At 36.3% G+C, this 15,930-nt stretch overlaps 1 protein-coding gene across 1 annotated transcript in view; it reads left to right on the top strand.

The window, feature by feature from the left end:
* The first annotated feature begins 2,430 nt into the window (after positions 1–2,430).
* The window catches only part of LOC137240462 (autophagy-related protein 16-1-like), an 88,167-nt gene continuing 74,667 nt past the window's right edge, over positions 2,431–15,930 (top strand). The window contains exon 1 of the mRNA XM_067766760.1: positions 2,431–2,622. Coding sequence (XP_067622861.1) covers positions 2,431–2,622 — 192 coding nt within the window. The remainder of the gene's footprint in view (positions 2,623–15,930) is intronic.

Raw genomic sequence — 15,930 nt, 5'->3', positions numbered from 1 at the left:
TCTAGGATACGATTAAAAAACAAGTAAGGAAGGTTAAGTTCGGGTGTAACCGAACATTACATACTCAGTTGAGAGCTATGGTGACAACATAAGGGAAAATAACAATGTAGGAAAATGAACCGAGGGAAACCCTGGAATGTGTTTGTATGACATGTGTATCAAATGAAAGGCATTAAAGAGTATTTTATGAGGGAGTGGGCCATAGTTCTATAGGTGGACGCCATTTAGAGATATAGCCATAAAGGTGGATCAGGGTTGACTCTAGAATGCGTGTGTACGATATGGGTATCAAATGAAAGGTACTAATGAGTATTTTAAAATGGCGTGGACCTAAGTTCTATAGATGGACGCCTTTTCGAGATATCGCCGTAAAGATGGACCAGGGGTGACTCTAGAATGCGTTTGTACGCTATGGGTATCAAATGAAAGGTGTTAATGAGCATTTTAAAAGGGAGTTAGTTCCATAGGTGGACGCCGTTTCGAGATATCGCCATAAAGGTGGGCCAGGGGTGACTCTAGAATTCGTTTGTGCAATATGGGTATCAAACGAAAGGAGTTAATGAGTATTTTAAAAGGGCGTGGGGCTTAGTTCCATAGGTGGACGCCATTTCAAGATATCGCCATAAAGGTCGGCAAGGGGTGACTCTAGAATTCGTTTGTGCAATATGGGTATCAAACGAAAGGAGTTAATGAGTATTTTAAGAGGGAGTGGGCCTTTCTGGACCAGGGGTGACTCTAGACTTTGTTTGTACGATATGGGTATCAAATGAAAGGTGTTAATGAGTATTTTTAAAAGGGAGTGGGCCTTCGTTCTATAGGTGTTCGCCTTTTCGAAATATCGCCTTAAAGGTGGACCAGGGGTGACTCTAGAATGAGTTTGTACGATATGGGTATCAAATTAAAGGTATTAATGAGAGTTTTAAAAGGGAGTGGTGGTAGTTGTATATGTGAAGGCGTTTTCCAGATATCGACCAAAATGTGGACCAGGGTGACCCAGAACATCATCTGTTGGATACCGCTAATTTATTTATATATGTAATACCTGCCAAGATTTTAAGGGTTTTTTATTTCGCCCTGCAGAACATTTTCATTTTCTTCTACTTAATATGGTAGGTGTCACAACCATTTTATAAAGTTTTTTCTAAAGTTATATTTCGCGTCAATAAAGCAATCCAATTACCTTACCATATTTCAATCCTTTTTTCGTATTTGGTATAGAATTATGGCATTTTTTCATTTTTCGTAATTTTCGATATCGAAAAAGTGGGCGTGGTCATAGTCGGATTTCGTTCATTTTTCGTGCCAAGATAAAGTGAGTTCAGATAAGTACGTGAACTGAGTTTAGTAAAGATGTATCGATATTTGCTCAAGTTATCGTGTTAACGGCCATGCGGAAGGACAGACGGACGACTGTGTATAAAAACTGGGCGTGACATCAACCGATTTCGCCCATTTTCACAGAAAACAGTTAGCACCATAAAATCTATGCCCCTACCAAATTTCAAAAGGATTGGTTAATTTTTGTTCGACTTATGGCGTTAAAAGTATCCTAGACAAATTAAATGAAAAAGGGCGGAGCCACGCCCATTTTTAAATTTTCTTTTATTTTTGTATTTTGTTGCACCATATCATTACTGGAGTTGAATCTTGACATAATTTACTTATATACTGTAAAGATATTAAATTTTTTGTTAAAATTTTACTTTAAAAAAATTTTTTTTTTAAAAGTGGGCGTGGTCCTTCTCCGATTTTGTTAATTTTTATTAAGCGTACATATAGTAATAAGAGTAACGTGCCTGCCAAATTTCATCATGATATCTTCAACGACTGCCAAATTACAGCTTGCAAAAGTTTTAAATTACCTTCTTTTAAAAGTGGGCGGTGCCACGCCCATTGTCCAAAATTTTACTAATTTTCTATTTTGCGTCATAATTTCAACTAATCTACCAAGTTTCGTCGCTTTATCGGTCTTTTGTAATGAATTATCGCACTTTTTCGGTTTTTCGAAATTTTCGATGTTCAAAAAGTGGGCGTGGTTATAGTCCGATATCGTTCATTTTAAATAGCGATCTGAGATGAGTGCTCAGGAACCTACATACCAAATTTCATCAAGATACCTCAAAATTTACTCAAGTTATCGTGTTAAGGGACGGACGGACGGACGGACGGACGGACGGACGGACGGACGGACGGACGGACGGACATGGCTCAATCAAATTTTTTTTCGATCCTGATTATTTTGATATATGGAAGTCTATATCTATCTCGATTCCTTTATATATGTACAACCAACCGTTATCCAATCAAACTTAATATACTCTGTGAGCTCTGCTCAACTGAGTATAAAAAAACGCATTAAATCAAGCGTAATCAAAAATGACGTAAAAAGAGAAAATAAAAATAAATTAAAGTAAAAAGTAGGCAAAAGAAATGCACAAAATTAGTAATAACAACAACTGCATAGCAGCAACATTAAAAGAAATTAGAATGACAAAAGCAATTTTGGTGGAGCTTATCATCAACAACCGATCAATTGAAACAAATGACATCGAAATCCACTTAAAAGCTGGTTGGCGCACCGCATTCGCTGATGGCAAAAGAATTTTTGCACAACAATTTGTGGTTTTTCAGTTGCGCTGCTGTTGGTTCTCCATGATGTTTTGCTATTTATTGAGATGCTGCAGCAGTTTTAGTTGCAGCTGTTGTTGTTAATGATTAGATCTGTTGCTGTTGATATGCTGGCTCTGATGACCTAATAAAATGCAATGTTGTAATCAGCAACTTATTTTCTACATTCAAAGTGCGCTTCTGAAATGTGCCAATGAGATGTGTGGCAAAGCGTTGGTAGCAGCGTGTGAATGCAACACTACCACATACATATTTACTTTGTTGAAAAGGGCACAGGTTGCTGCTGGTAGGAAAATGTGTCGTGAGTAAGGAAGTCAAATAGAATTTAATTGCATAAATAATTTGCTGTGGTTGCTAGTTATGGTGTCATAGTCATTGTCATTGCCGCTTATGCTGAAGCCAGCCAGCCAGATGCAGCAGCCAATGATGATGATCAAACTGGCACGCACGCTGCCACTGTGATGAATATATATTTTACCACAAAAATTATTGTGTAGATGTTTGTAAATTTATATTGTTAGTGTACTGGTTTTCATGTTTCGTAATTTTAATGGAAGGATAGATCCGTTACTGCACACTTAAGCCGCGAATTTATATGGTATGATTTTGTTAATTATAACGTGGTAACTAAATTGTTGCTTTGAGTTGGAGTAATGTTTGAATTGGTAACCTACTTCAGGATTTCCTGTCTTCCATAAAGTGCATCTTTTGTCAAACTTTTCTGATTATGGAATGCCCTCTTCGCCAAATATTTTGCTTTTTTAACGAGTTTATCAACCATTCCTTGGCTGAGGTGGCTAGACTCTATGGACTCCAATTCAGTGTGCCGATTTAATATCCAGACTTAAGAATTTACCACCAAAATGTTGTTGGAAATCAATGTTTTGGGTGGTTGTTGTACCTGCACAAACACTCACCGAAGGATTAGTGGAACGTCAAGGGAATGGGTAGTCCTTTTATAGAAATGAATCCAGTACGCTCAGGTACAAACATTTTGTGGCACCTTGAACCTTCTGGTCTCTGGAGTCTAACCGCCCCTTTCGATATGCATGTCTTGCGAATATTCTCCTCATGCTTAAGCATTTGCGATGAGGTATTGTAGAGGGTCTACAGGAAAGTGTGTTGAAAAATCAAACATTAAAATTAAAACAAAAAAGACACGACGTACCTCCGAAGAGATTTAGGCCGAGTTTCTCTTCGAATTTGCGTGGTTCTCCTTTTAATTTATTCTGATTTTTTGATAGAGCGTTACCTACGGGCAAATGATTCTTAACTAAGAAGCTTTTTATGACAGATATACACTCAGAATATTTTCCAAATCACTACCTACTACTTACTATCGCTTAAAAAGGGTTTTTTAAAGTTTATTATTTACTTTAGTTAGATATGCATGTATGCCTACCAGCAGATGGATCCTTTTTCGGGAGGATGTGCTCTGGAGTCTTGGTATGCTCTCTCTTTAACAAAGTTGTATGTTATCTCCCCAGCAGCTACGACAATGCGAAATATGTCGACTTAAGTCCGATTAGTCTAACTAACGCTGCCTCCAACACTAAAATACCCGTTTGCTCATTATCTTTTACGTCCTGTGGCATAGAACCAAAGTCGGGAGGTCAGCGTTTTCATTTTTTAGCTGGTTCGGTTCTTATTTTATGCAATCCTGATTTTATACCAAGTGACGAATACTCGTTGAGGGTAGCTTAACTCTTTCTCAATATGGCGATTATCTTGTTCTGGGGTACAATTCCCTTCGGCGTTTAGGTGCCGTCTGTGGTGCTATCAGTTCAGGAGGCATTCTGAGTTGGCTTGCATAAAAGAATCAAATTTTACCTTACTACCTGTTTAGGAATTAATTCCCTAGGAATTTGAGAAATGTATTAACTTTCGCCCAATTTATCCATTACCTTACCTTACCCTGCGAGAGCTTTATTTTCCAAATAATAAAATTTTCGTTTGGCTGACTACCCTTTTGCCACGTGTAGTAGATTATTTCGAGAATTTCCTCCTATGATAGAGTTGGATATGTTAACAAGGCCATTGTAATGCAGGCACACGCATCTGCATTGATTTTTCTGGGAATGCTTCGCTGTTCATGGGTGATGATTTGATTTGTAAACCAATCTCCTCAGTAAAGATTAACTCCTTGTGCTGCTTTTACAGGAGCTAAATGCCAAAAACGGCCTCTAACGTATTTACTTTAGCTACTTATTCTTTGTTCTAATGAAAGCAGGGGCGGAAACTGTTATTCCTTTTATAATATAATTCCTTGCAAAACTATTAATTTAAGATAAAAATTATTTTCAGATTTTTATTACCTGAGTCCGATAGAACTAGTTAAACTCGGACTTTTAAAAATAAAAGTCCGGAAATAAAAGTTAAATCCGGACTTTTATTTTTTAATGCCAAAATGAAGATCTGGCTTGATAAGAAAGAAACGTTTCTTTTACTTTTAAAAGTCCGAGTTTAACTAGTTCTATTGGACTAAAAAAATAAAAATATAGATTTTACTTTTAATGTGGACTTTTATGGAAAAAGTTCGAAAAATAAAAAGGATGCATGATTCGACATGATATTGCTATAGGGATACCTAGGAACTCAAACATTTTCACCTAGGACAATTTTTTGACCAGAACTATTTCGACTCCGAAAAAAAATTATTATTTTCCGTCCCTGGATGAAAGGAATGAAAGCCATTTTTAGAAAAAAATATATATTTGGCTTTACAGGTTCCTTTTGTGTCAGCTTTAGTGCTAGCATAATACGTACACCACAATTTCCTTCCCTACAAGATCGTACCTGTGACATTAAATATTGCACTATTTCAGGCATATTCACAATTCTATTAGCGAAGATTATGTAGTACCTACTCTTCCTTTAGAGGTTTTGCCTTAAATTTGTATGAAGCCTCAAACTGAACCTAGATGATCTGGATACATTGAGCTCTGGCATCGGGTGCTTACTTTTGTCTATGTTATGCATGGAGCCTCCAGTTGAACGTAGATGTTAAAAGGAAGCATTGCTACTATCAGAGAAAATCAGCAAGTTATCTTTAAAGGAGTATGTTAAAATTGGCGTTTTCATCTTAATCGCGAGCCGTTCGGTTTCTCTCATCATTAGAAGCACTGACCTATCCACCAATTCAAGCCTATTCAAGTTGATGTATGCTACTTGAAACACAAACCCATACTCATCCTTTAAGACGCGGCTTCTAGCTCTCAGATTTGATTATGGTCCGTATATCTTTTTCTATGTCTTTAAAAATACGATATACAAAACCACAGACCATTCTTCTAACGTTTACCTTTTTCATTCAGGAAAGCAGTCAAGGCAAACTTGCTTTAAACAGATGCTTCATTTTGAATACCACTTTATGTAGCGCAGTCTCTTTTGCTGTAGCCCTGCATAGTCGCCATATCCACTAATGGATATAAAATGAGGAATAAAACAAGGTTGGTTTCACTTAAATGGAGGCAATTAGTCTTCTTATATCGATTTAGGAATAAATGAAGTCTTGAGTGATATCCAGAAAAATTTCAGGTTTTCTATTTTATTTGGATCAGCTCAGTTTTTGAGCTGGGATCATTTTTTATATTAGCTCTTCTTTTGAAGCGCTGAGTCAGGAGATCCCGTAAATGCTCTTTGAATAATCTTTTTTCGGGGCACAGGACGAATACCAATTTCTTGGTTTTCTATATGGTTTTATTTCACAATAAGATTCACGACAATGGTCATGAGATCAGAATAAATATGACTATAAATAGTAAGTAATAACCAATTGTGGGAACGCACACTGCAGTCTCGTATATAACAAATCTAATTAGCTAACAATCATTGTGTCAACATGCGCAACAACAACAACTGAAAAGTATAAATGGCATACAGAGCAGAAAGTAATCTAACAAAGCGATTCCGCCGTGGGGTACAAATATGTATTGTAATAAAAGCAGCGCTGCCAATATACTCGAATTTCATGAGTTAGCCAACAGCTAAAAACAAAGACATACGAACAAGTGAATCTTATCAAGGGCTACAATGCCATCAAAAAAAAAAAAAAAAAAAAAAAAAAAAAAAAAAAAACCGACATCAGCATCGCAAATTCTTTTCACATGTTCAAGTGTCTATACCGCGTGTGTTCAGCATTCGCACATACACAGGGCAGTTAGTTTCAAAAGAATTGAGGGAACGCCAAATATTGAGCGACACACTATTCGATATATGTAGCTTATGATCTTTAACGCTGCCGCCACCAATTATGCGTCTCAATACGTACCTGCATGCTGTTTTTTATTACCCGCAACCTAAACATGTCAGCTAAAGGCGCTGCTTAGCTTTCGCATGGTGTAAGATGATGATGCAGAAAAGCCAAAAACATAAAAAAAAACTCCAACCAAGGAAGAAGAAAAGCATGCCAGCAACAAGCAACTGCTTGCACATTAAGATAAGTACGTAATTTAAGTGTTTTTTGGCCAATTTCGCGGCAATTGTTGGCACGCATATGAGGCCAAGCTACGCAACGAGCTTGGTTGTTGTTGATGTGGTTGGTTGGTGTTACTTTTGGGCTGCTGCTGCCGCTTTTACCGCGATAAAGACAAAAATAGTTCAAAAGACATGCGATGCGCTTGAATGGCGCGAATTGATTGTGTTGGTACTTTTTTATCTATATTAATTCTTTCCTATTATAATATTTTATTTTATATGTACTTGCGGCTCTTTGTTTTGTGTCTTTGTTAATTGAACACTCGAAATTGGGATAATAACGTAACGAAAGCTCTTTGTAAGGTCGATTGGAGTAAAATTTCAAAACAATTTGCCACGCCAAATACTTTTCTAGATAGAAATAATTTTGCGTAAGAAAGCGTGGAATTATAATATGCACTTACTTAATGATGTTGAATTGCGGCAAGTAACTAGAATAGCCGCATATAAGTATATAATTATATGCCTATTAAAATAAATACCTCCGAATATGCAACTTAGACCAAGCGTTAACGAGAATTATTAGGCAAAGAATAGTAGAAAACGTCCCCATTTAGAAAAAAGGTTTAGACCCATAATATGTAAGTCATGCACATCAGCGAACACGAAAATTTCAGTGGCAATTTTTATGAAAATATCGCCAATTTAATCCTTGTTTCTATAATGAAAGAACACGTTTTCTTGAGCTTTGCAACTGAAACAATGAAAAACCAATATCAAAAGCGTTTCCGAAAGTTCGAGAAAATTTAATGGAAGTTTCGAACTATCAATTTTACTCCAACAAAATATTGCTATAAATCTATCAAAATTTGCAAATCAGATTAGAATATTTCGGGAATATTTTCGAAACACTTTAGGACATTTAAACATTATTTTGGAACTCTCTTCTTCTAATTTCGTGCTCGTTTGGATGCTATTTCAAATAAATTTTTGAACCATATTGCGATAAATTTTGTACAATTCGGTAATGTCTTCGATATCAATTCGGTTCGGTTTGGGAATTATTTCGGAACCTTTTCGTGATGAATTAGATTCCAAACGAAATTTAACAAGGAATGACGGCAAAACGTCGGAAAATCAGACCAAATTAATATCTTTTCTCTGTGCAAGTCAGTCTCCTAGAGCAATCTTATGGATTTACACCTCCGTGATCAGACCTAGTATCACGGACTCTTTTGTTGAAAGTAAGTAGAGAGGCAGGAGCTGATACATATCTCGTGAAAACAGGATGCTTCTTTGCCTTTATCCCTATTTTTTCTTTTATTTTTGCACACTGAATTTGGCTTGAAATTTAGAATTGTTTTGAAAAAGTTTTAATTTGTTCCCGATATCTTGGAATTCGCAGTAAAAGCTGTAGCAGGTTTGTGTCTTAAGTCTTTCATTTATTCTAGAACACCTGCAGAAAATGTATGTACGAAGTTTGTGTCTTAAGTCTTTTAATTAAGCGAGCGACAATTTTGAAATCTGCTGCGGAAATATAAGTTGCAGTTACATTATGTTGCCAAATATAACGAGGTTGACCAACAAGACCGTTGTTCTAAACTAGCAAAAAGGTGGTAGTACTCCCTTCTTCAGTCTTATAGTCCTTGATTAAAAACTTTGTAAAGTGAGATCGACCTTTCTGCTTAAAAACTTTTGAACAATTTTATATATTTACTTCAGATTTAGAGATCTGTTAATGTATACTATAAGTAATATTGATGTAAATATCACGGTAACTGGTAACGTCCGTTTCAAACCTACAACCAATTCTTTTCACTCGCCCGTTTACGCTTTGGCACTCCGATTTTTCACCTACCGCACCTTATCTTTACATATGCCTATTTGGCGGTGATCATTGCATTTACTCACGTTTACTCACTATAACCAATAGCTTCAGCTGCACTGACCTTCTCTCCTAGCCTTTGCAGTAATTTTATCTGGTTCACAGTTTGTTTAACAACTTTAATAGCATGTTTATTCCTTAAGCGCCTCTTTTGATCCATTTTTCACATTGTTCCTTTTTTTTAAAATTTGTCTGCCTTTTACTAACATTTTTTTAAGTTTTTGCCTCTATGGCCCTTCCGCTTGCTGCTTATTTTTTTATTTCGGATTATTCGGTGTCATGTTCGGCAAGCTATTTTGCTTTACCTTTTTTTACATTTTTGTAGTCAATGATCGCATAATGACCTGTACGTTTTGTACATATACTTGTGCATATGCTTGTTCTAAACGCGTACAGGTACACCTACAGTAGTGAAACGAAAAATGCAGTGATAATTTGTATCAAGTTTCCTCAATTAGATTTTTCTTTTTTTTTATCTTCGAAGAAACGTCTATGAATTTTATAAAAAAAAAACTATGCAAACCAGTTTCAAAAACATATTCGAAAATTTTCGAAAGTTCGAAAAAATTTTACTAAAACTTCGAATCTTATATTTGGACTTATCTGAGTTTGTTTAAAATTCGCATGGATTTTATAATATTTTTTTTTTTCATACAAGGTGTGAAAAATGTCTTTCTTATATGGAAGAAAATTGAAAACACCGTTCAGAAAAGGCGAATGTTAAGAGTCCTCTAACTTACTATTTTGCTCGACTATAATTTATTGGGCTACAAAAAGACTATACTATAATGTTCGTACAACTTTATTGTATTTTCAAAATTTTTCCAAAACATGTTTCATATAGATTTGCATAATTTCAGTCAAAAAATTCATACGAGTTGTTTTCTAAAATATAGAAAATAAAAAAGGCGAACCTACTTCCAGAAATTTGTTAAAAATTGACACAGGTATTTTTCTATGCGCTGCTGTAAGTCTGTATATTTGTTTTTGTGTACCTTACATACGAGCATCTTGTAGCTTGTTTTGTTTATTTAAAATTGCTCTCAAGTGTTCACTTTAGTCCTACATCTTTGCGTTTCTCTGCCATACAATGTCTCCGTTGCCTTGCATACGGGATGTACATATGTTGATACACCCTTAAGCCTTTGATTACCCCTTTAAGCGGCATTTTGCTGACCACTCAATTTACTTATATATTTACATAGTGTAATTTTATTAGTTTTTGCTCGCACTTAATACATTTTGAAGACAATAGCGTTTATATTCTTTAGACGACTAGCTGGTATGCTTGAAGTTTTTATTTTGTTGCAATCTGTATGTCTGTAGCTTATGACCGTAGAGGTCGACCCTTAAAAGTTTTGGACCAGTTGAGGTGGCTTCCATTTGGGAGTTAAACCTTCCTAGTAGTAAAATTGTTTCTGTATTCATCATTACATTTTTTTTTAATTAATAGAACAATATCTTCTTCATGCATTCATAATTACTCCTTAAATTTCTAGAGTAAGCTATGCTTTCAGCTTTCTACGTCTAACACACTGCTAACTTTCAATATTTGTGTTTTTTTTTTTTTGGTTTTTTGATTTGCGGCCATGTGCATGTGCAATAACAAAAACTAAACATTTTCAGATTTATGCAAATTTTTTAACCGTTTTTTCATTTTCTTAGTTATGTATGTGCATACATTATTAATTTACACATCAGTTTAATGCATTTTTTGTGACAATTTTCAACATTTGACACTTTCGCGTCTATCCAAATTTATGTTCAAACAAGTTGTATTAATTAAACAATCTCTTTATGTTGTTCATTAGTTTTCAAATGCGTAAAAGTAAATTTGCGTTGTCTTAAGAAAGTTGAAGATAAGAAAACTGTTTGTCGTTGTACAAGCTTTACTAGCCTTTTAGCTAATAAAGCACGTTTCTGTATAGTTTACGCTTGAGAAAGTGTATATTTTACGATTGCAAATTGTTTAACGCATTTTGGAATGCAAGTTCCTACTATACAGAAGTAAAAAAAAAAGTAAAAGCACGCACGTATGTAAGTAGGTAAATGTAAGCAGGTTCGTGTCTTAAGTCTTTCTATGTTGGAAAAGGTCTAAAACAGATCTGTACCAAGTTTGTGTCCCTAGTTTTTTTTTTATTACGCGAATAGTCACATAAGATTAAATGATGAACCAGTAGGTGAATAAAGAAACTAGTCTGAATGTATCCCTTTGAACGATTACACCAAGTATTACTGAAGGTCATATCTTTTTATATGAAGGCCATGTACTTTCAGATACTCTATATAACCGCATGGACTATGATTGGTCTTACTAAAACAGTTTGTATTGCGCTTATCAACCCCTTGAGTCCTGGAAGCGAGCTTGAATGGGGCCAGTGGAGGAGAACATTTTCCGCTCCTACGACATAAAGTGGCCATCAACGCTGAACTAGGTCATCACCATTCGTTTTCCTTCAAGTAACAATGCCATTTACCTTAAATAAAAAAAACGTAATGTTGATTCGCCAATTTCAAAGGAGACTATCTTAAATCTCCAACCAGACTGCGTACCAGTAATACCTTGCATTCTTCTTAGATAACGAATATTTTCGATTGATACCCGCTTGCTGACCTCATTGCTTGGCACCACCTTCAATTTCTGTAACTACAAAAGTAGCCTCGATCAACATTTTTTATTTGTTATGACTTTAGAAATATTATTTGATAAATTACGAGCTTAAAATGAAGTGATTTTTTTAGACAGCAGCAACAATACGCAGGCAAGGAAAAGTAAAAAATTAAAAGCAGGGAAGTTGTTCGATTAAAAAAAATCTCTGCCACTACCATACATTTGGATTTAACGATACACTTTTACCTTAATAAACAATTTTCGATGAAATATTCGAAAAAAAAAGAAAAATAATATATATAATATATATATCTATTTGGTTTGAAATGGGTTACCAAAACATTTTTTTGAAAACACTTAATTCTAAAATTCTTTGGCTATGTTAGTCTTCATCTGTTTTTCTTTTTTTACTACTTAACAGGTGTAAATGTCATGTTTTCATTAGAATATTTGTTTGTTTGTTTCGTAGTAGCCAGGAGCTAACTTATGAGCGTCGCAGAGTGCCGTCCGCTAGGTGCCGCACTTTCAACAACTTATTTATAACAAACCATTTTTAAAAATGTGTACCCATATAGTAAACTGGGTTAAAACTCCATACCTTATGTGCCAGGTGAGTTCCGCCTAATTCAGGCATACCTTGTTGATAAATTTTTAGTAGCGAAACTAATTTCCGCATAAACGAAAATAATCTATTAAAATGTCATAATACTTAATCTATCTGGGGTGATATTGAAAGTAAAGAAATAATGTTTTTTTTTTCGCACCAAACATTTACATATTTTATTAAGCCATACCAACTTTCTTTTCCTCAGTACCTTCTTAATCTCTTTTTTCAAGCTTGTCAGTTGCTATTTAAAAATATTCATAATATTTTAGCATCACTAATTAGCACACCGCACCCATATTTGGGTAAAATATGCGCGATAAAGCCAAAAAAAAAAAAAATGTTACCAATTAAAAATAAGCCCGAAATTTTATTTGTAGTTCAATAAAGAGCACAAGCTCAGCGTCAAAGACATTAATATAGGTCAACTGACACCTGTGCCTCATCTAGTAGTTATGATTCATAAAATTTAAATAAAAGGAGAAAGTTTAGCGCGTTTTTGAAACAAGAAACATGAAATATATAAATATGTAAATTAAAAAAAAAAAAATAATAATAATAAAAATAAAACAAATTTAACATCGCAGAGTACGTTAGTCAGTTTTTGCGGCTTACATAATTTATTAAGCTGGAACTAATTTAAGTTTGGAAATAAGTCATGACATCTTGCCTTATCGCTTTGTTTATCTTAATTTATCTTACAGTTCTTGCAATATTCCTGCCATTTTTGGCACTTTTTTCTTGAAACTCACACCTTAGCCGAATAAAGAATCAATACCAAACGAAAAAAGTCACATTAAGAAAAACGAAAACCAATTTCAAACTGCATACTACCGCGCGAGCTATTCAGACAGGGATGTAGATTTCGTTGGTTGGTTGCTCTGCTGCCCGTATACTGGAGATACGAGCCCAAGTAGCGTACGGGGTGTCTTTTTGAATCACTTTGTCTTGGAACTAATTCCCAAGGTATGGTAGAGCCATTAAGTGCCCCTTTCAAACCATTTGTTTCACTCAATGAACCTGCTGATATCTTTAAAGGAGCCTTTAGCTGCTTCCTGAATTTACGACAGTATGTAATTGCCTATAATTTCAAACCTGTATGTGCTCGAGTTGGTGGTGCGTGACTGTTTCTTCTGCCTCCCCTACTGGCTCATTAAATGGATACCTCGCACACTTTCACCAAGTCCTTCAACAGTAGCGTACATGTCGTCTCTGTACTCACACCTGAGCTAGGAAGACAGATCGACAGCGACATCTTAAGTTGCTCAGAGCAGACACCAGCTCCGATGTCGCAGCCCAATTTGTACACATGACTGTAAAGTGAAATTGCGTCCATCCTTTGCACTCTTTCTCTCCGGCAGTCCACTCTTCAGGAAAACTTCAAGTTTTGACACTTGTCGAAACTTAGTGGTGGCGTGTGATTAACTGATGACGGAGCTGAGAAGCCACTGTGATCATACTGCCTCGAGCTCCAACAGTCACACTCGCGAAGTGTTGCTGCCGAACAAGTTGCAGTTTCACGTATGCACATGAATGTCGGTGGAGCACATTGAGTGCGGCAGTTGGGCACGACTTCAGTTCACCTTTTACTCGTCCAAAGGTTCCTCGCTGTACTCTATTCATATTTTTAATAATGTAATGTTTGTCCTTGGCCGGCCACCATACTATAGCTGGGACTGACGACGCCCGTATAGACCCCAGTTTCTATTGACGATTCTTTAACATATGTAGAGAGCTATGCAAGCCCTTTTTATACGCTACGTGTGATATGATATTTCCAGCTAAGCTTGCTGTCTATATTTACCATCAGATACATGGTTCCCGTAGAGAGTGCAGAGGGTAGTACCAATTTCAGAGAGAACTCGAAATTGCGGTATTGTGTTCTGTCAAAATATGTGTTTTGCGTTAAAAGGAGATAGGGCGATACATGAGGGCCTGCATCAAAAGCACTCTTGACGGATGTGTTCGAAAGTTTGAAGGACTTTATCTATCTGGGAGCTAGCACGACGAACAAATATATTTACTTGGCCTGACCCACCGACGGGAAAAAGCTATCGAAGAGAAAGAAAGTTCAACTGAGAACTTTTCGCAGATATGAATATAGTGCAACGAATAAAAAGACAAAATATACTTCAGCTCGGTCATTGTATATGTATATATGACTACACTAAGTGAGGTCTCACCTCAGTGAGAGACAAGCAGATAAAGACTTTATCTCTTCTCTTTCTCCAAATTGGTGTCAGTTAGCGTGAAACAGATATGAACGGCGTGAATTGCTATCATTAGGCGAAAATCGCTTAGGCACTTTAAGTCTCAAACAAAACAAGTAAGGAAGGCTAAGTTCGGATGTAACCGAACATTACATACTCAGTTGAGAGCTATGGAGACAAAATAAGGAAAATCACCATGTAGGAAAATGAACCTAGGGTAACCCTGGAATGTGGTTGTATGACATGTGTATCAAATGGAAGTTATTAAAGAGTATTTTAAGAGAGAGTAGGCCATAGTTCTATGGATGGACGCCATTTAGGGATATCGCCATAAAGGTGGACCAGGGCTGACTCTAGAATGTGTTTGTACGATATGGGTATCAAATGAAAGGTGATAATGAGTATTTTAAAAGGGAATGGGCTTTAGTTCTATAGGTGAACGCCTTTTCGAGAAATCGCCATAAAGGTGGACCAGGGGGACTCTAGAATATGTTTGTACGACATGGGTATCAAATGAAAGCTGTTAATGAGTATTTTGAAAAGGAGTGATCCTTAGTTCCATAGGTGGACGCCGTTTCGAGATATCGCCATAAAGGTGGACCAGGGGTGTCTCTAGAATGTGTTTGTACGATATGGGAATCAAATGAAAGGTGTTACTGAGCATTTTAAGAGGGAGTGGGCATTAGGTCTATAGGTGGACGCCTTTTCGAAATTTCGCCATTAGTGTGGGCCAGGGGTGACTCTAGAATGTGTTTGTATTATATGGGTATCAAATGAAAGATGGCAATGAGTATTTTAAAAGGGAGTAATCCTTAGTTCTATAGGTGGACGCCTTTTCGAGATATCGCCATAAAGGTGGACCAAGGGTGACTCTAGAATGTTTGTACGATATGGGTATCAAACGAAAGGTGTTACTAAGTACTTTAAGAGGGAGTGGGCATGAGGTCTATAGGTGGACACCTTTTCGAGATATCGTCATTAGGGTGGGCCAGGGGTGACTCTGGAATGTTTGTACGATAAGGGTATCAAACGAAAGGTGTTACTGAGCATTTTAAGAGGGAGTGGGCATAAGGTTTATAGAATGTGTTTGTATTATATGGGTATCAAATGAAAGATGGTAATGAGTATTTTAAAAGGGAGTAATCCTTAGTTCTATAGGTGGACGCCTTTTCGAGATATCGCCATAAAGGTGGACCAAGGGTGACTCTAGAATGTTTGTACGATATGGGTATCAAACGAAAGGTGTTACTAAGTATTTTAAGAGGGAGTGGGCATGAGGTTTATAGGTGGACGCCTTTTCGAGATATCGCCATTAGGGTGTGCCAGGGGTGACTCTAGAAGGTGTTTGTACGATATGGGTATCAAATGAAAGGTATTAATGAGGGTTTTAAAAGCGAGTGGCCCTTAGATGTATATGTGAAGGCGTTCTCGCGATATCGACCAAAATTTGGACCAGGTGATCCAGAAAATCATCTGTCTAGTACTGCTAATTTATTTATATATGCAATACCACTAACAGTATTCCTGCCAAGATTCCAAGGGCTGTTGATTTCGCCTTGTAGAACTTTTTCATTTT

Source organism: Eurosta solidaginis, chromosome 1, assembly GCF_040869045.1.
Source record: "Eurosta solidaginis isolate ZX-2024a chromosome 1, ASM4086904v1, whole genome shotgun sequence".
In the NCBI taxonomy this organism is placed as follows: Eukaryota; Metazoa; Arthropoda; class Insecta; order Diptera; family Tephritidae; genus Eurosta; species Eurosta solidaginis.
This window is presented reverse-complemented; position numbering and strand designations above follow the sequence as displayed.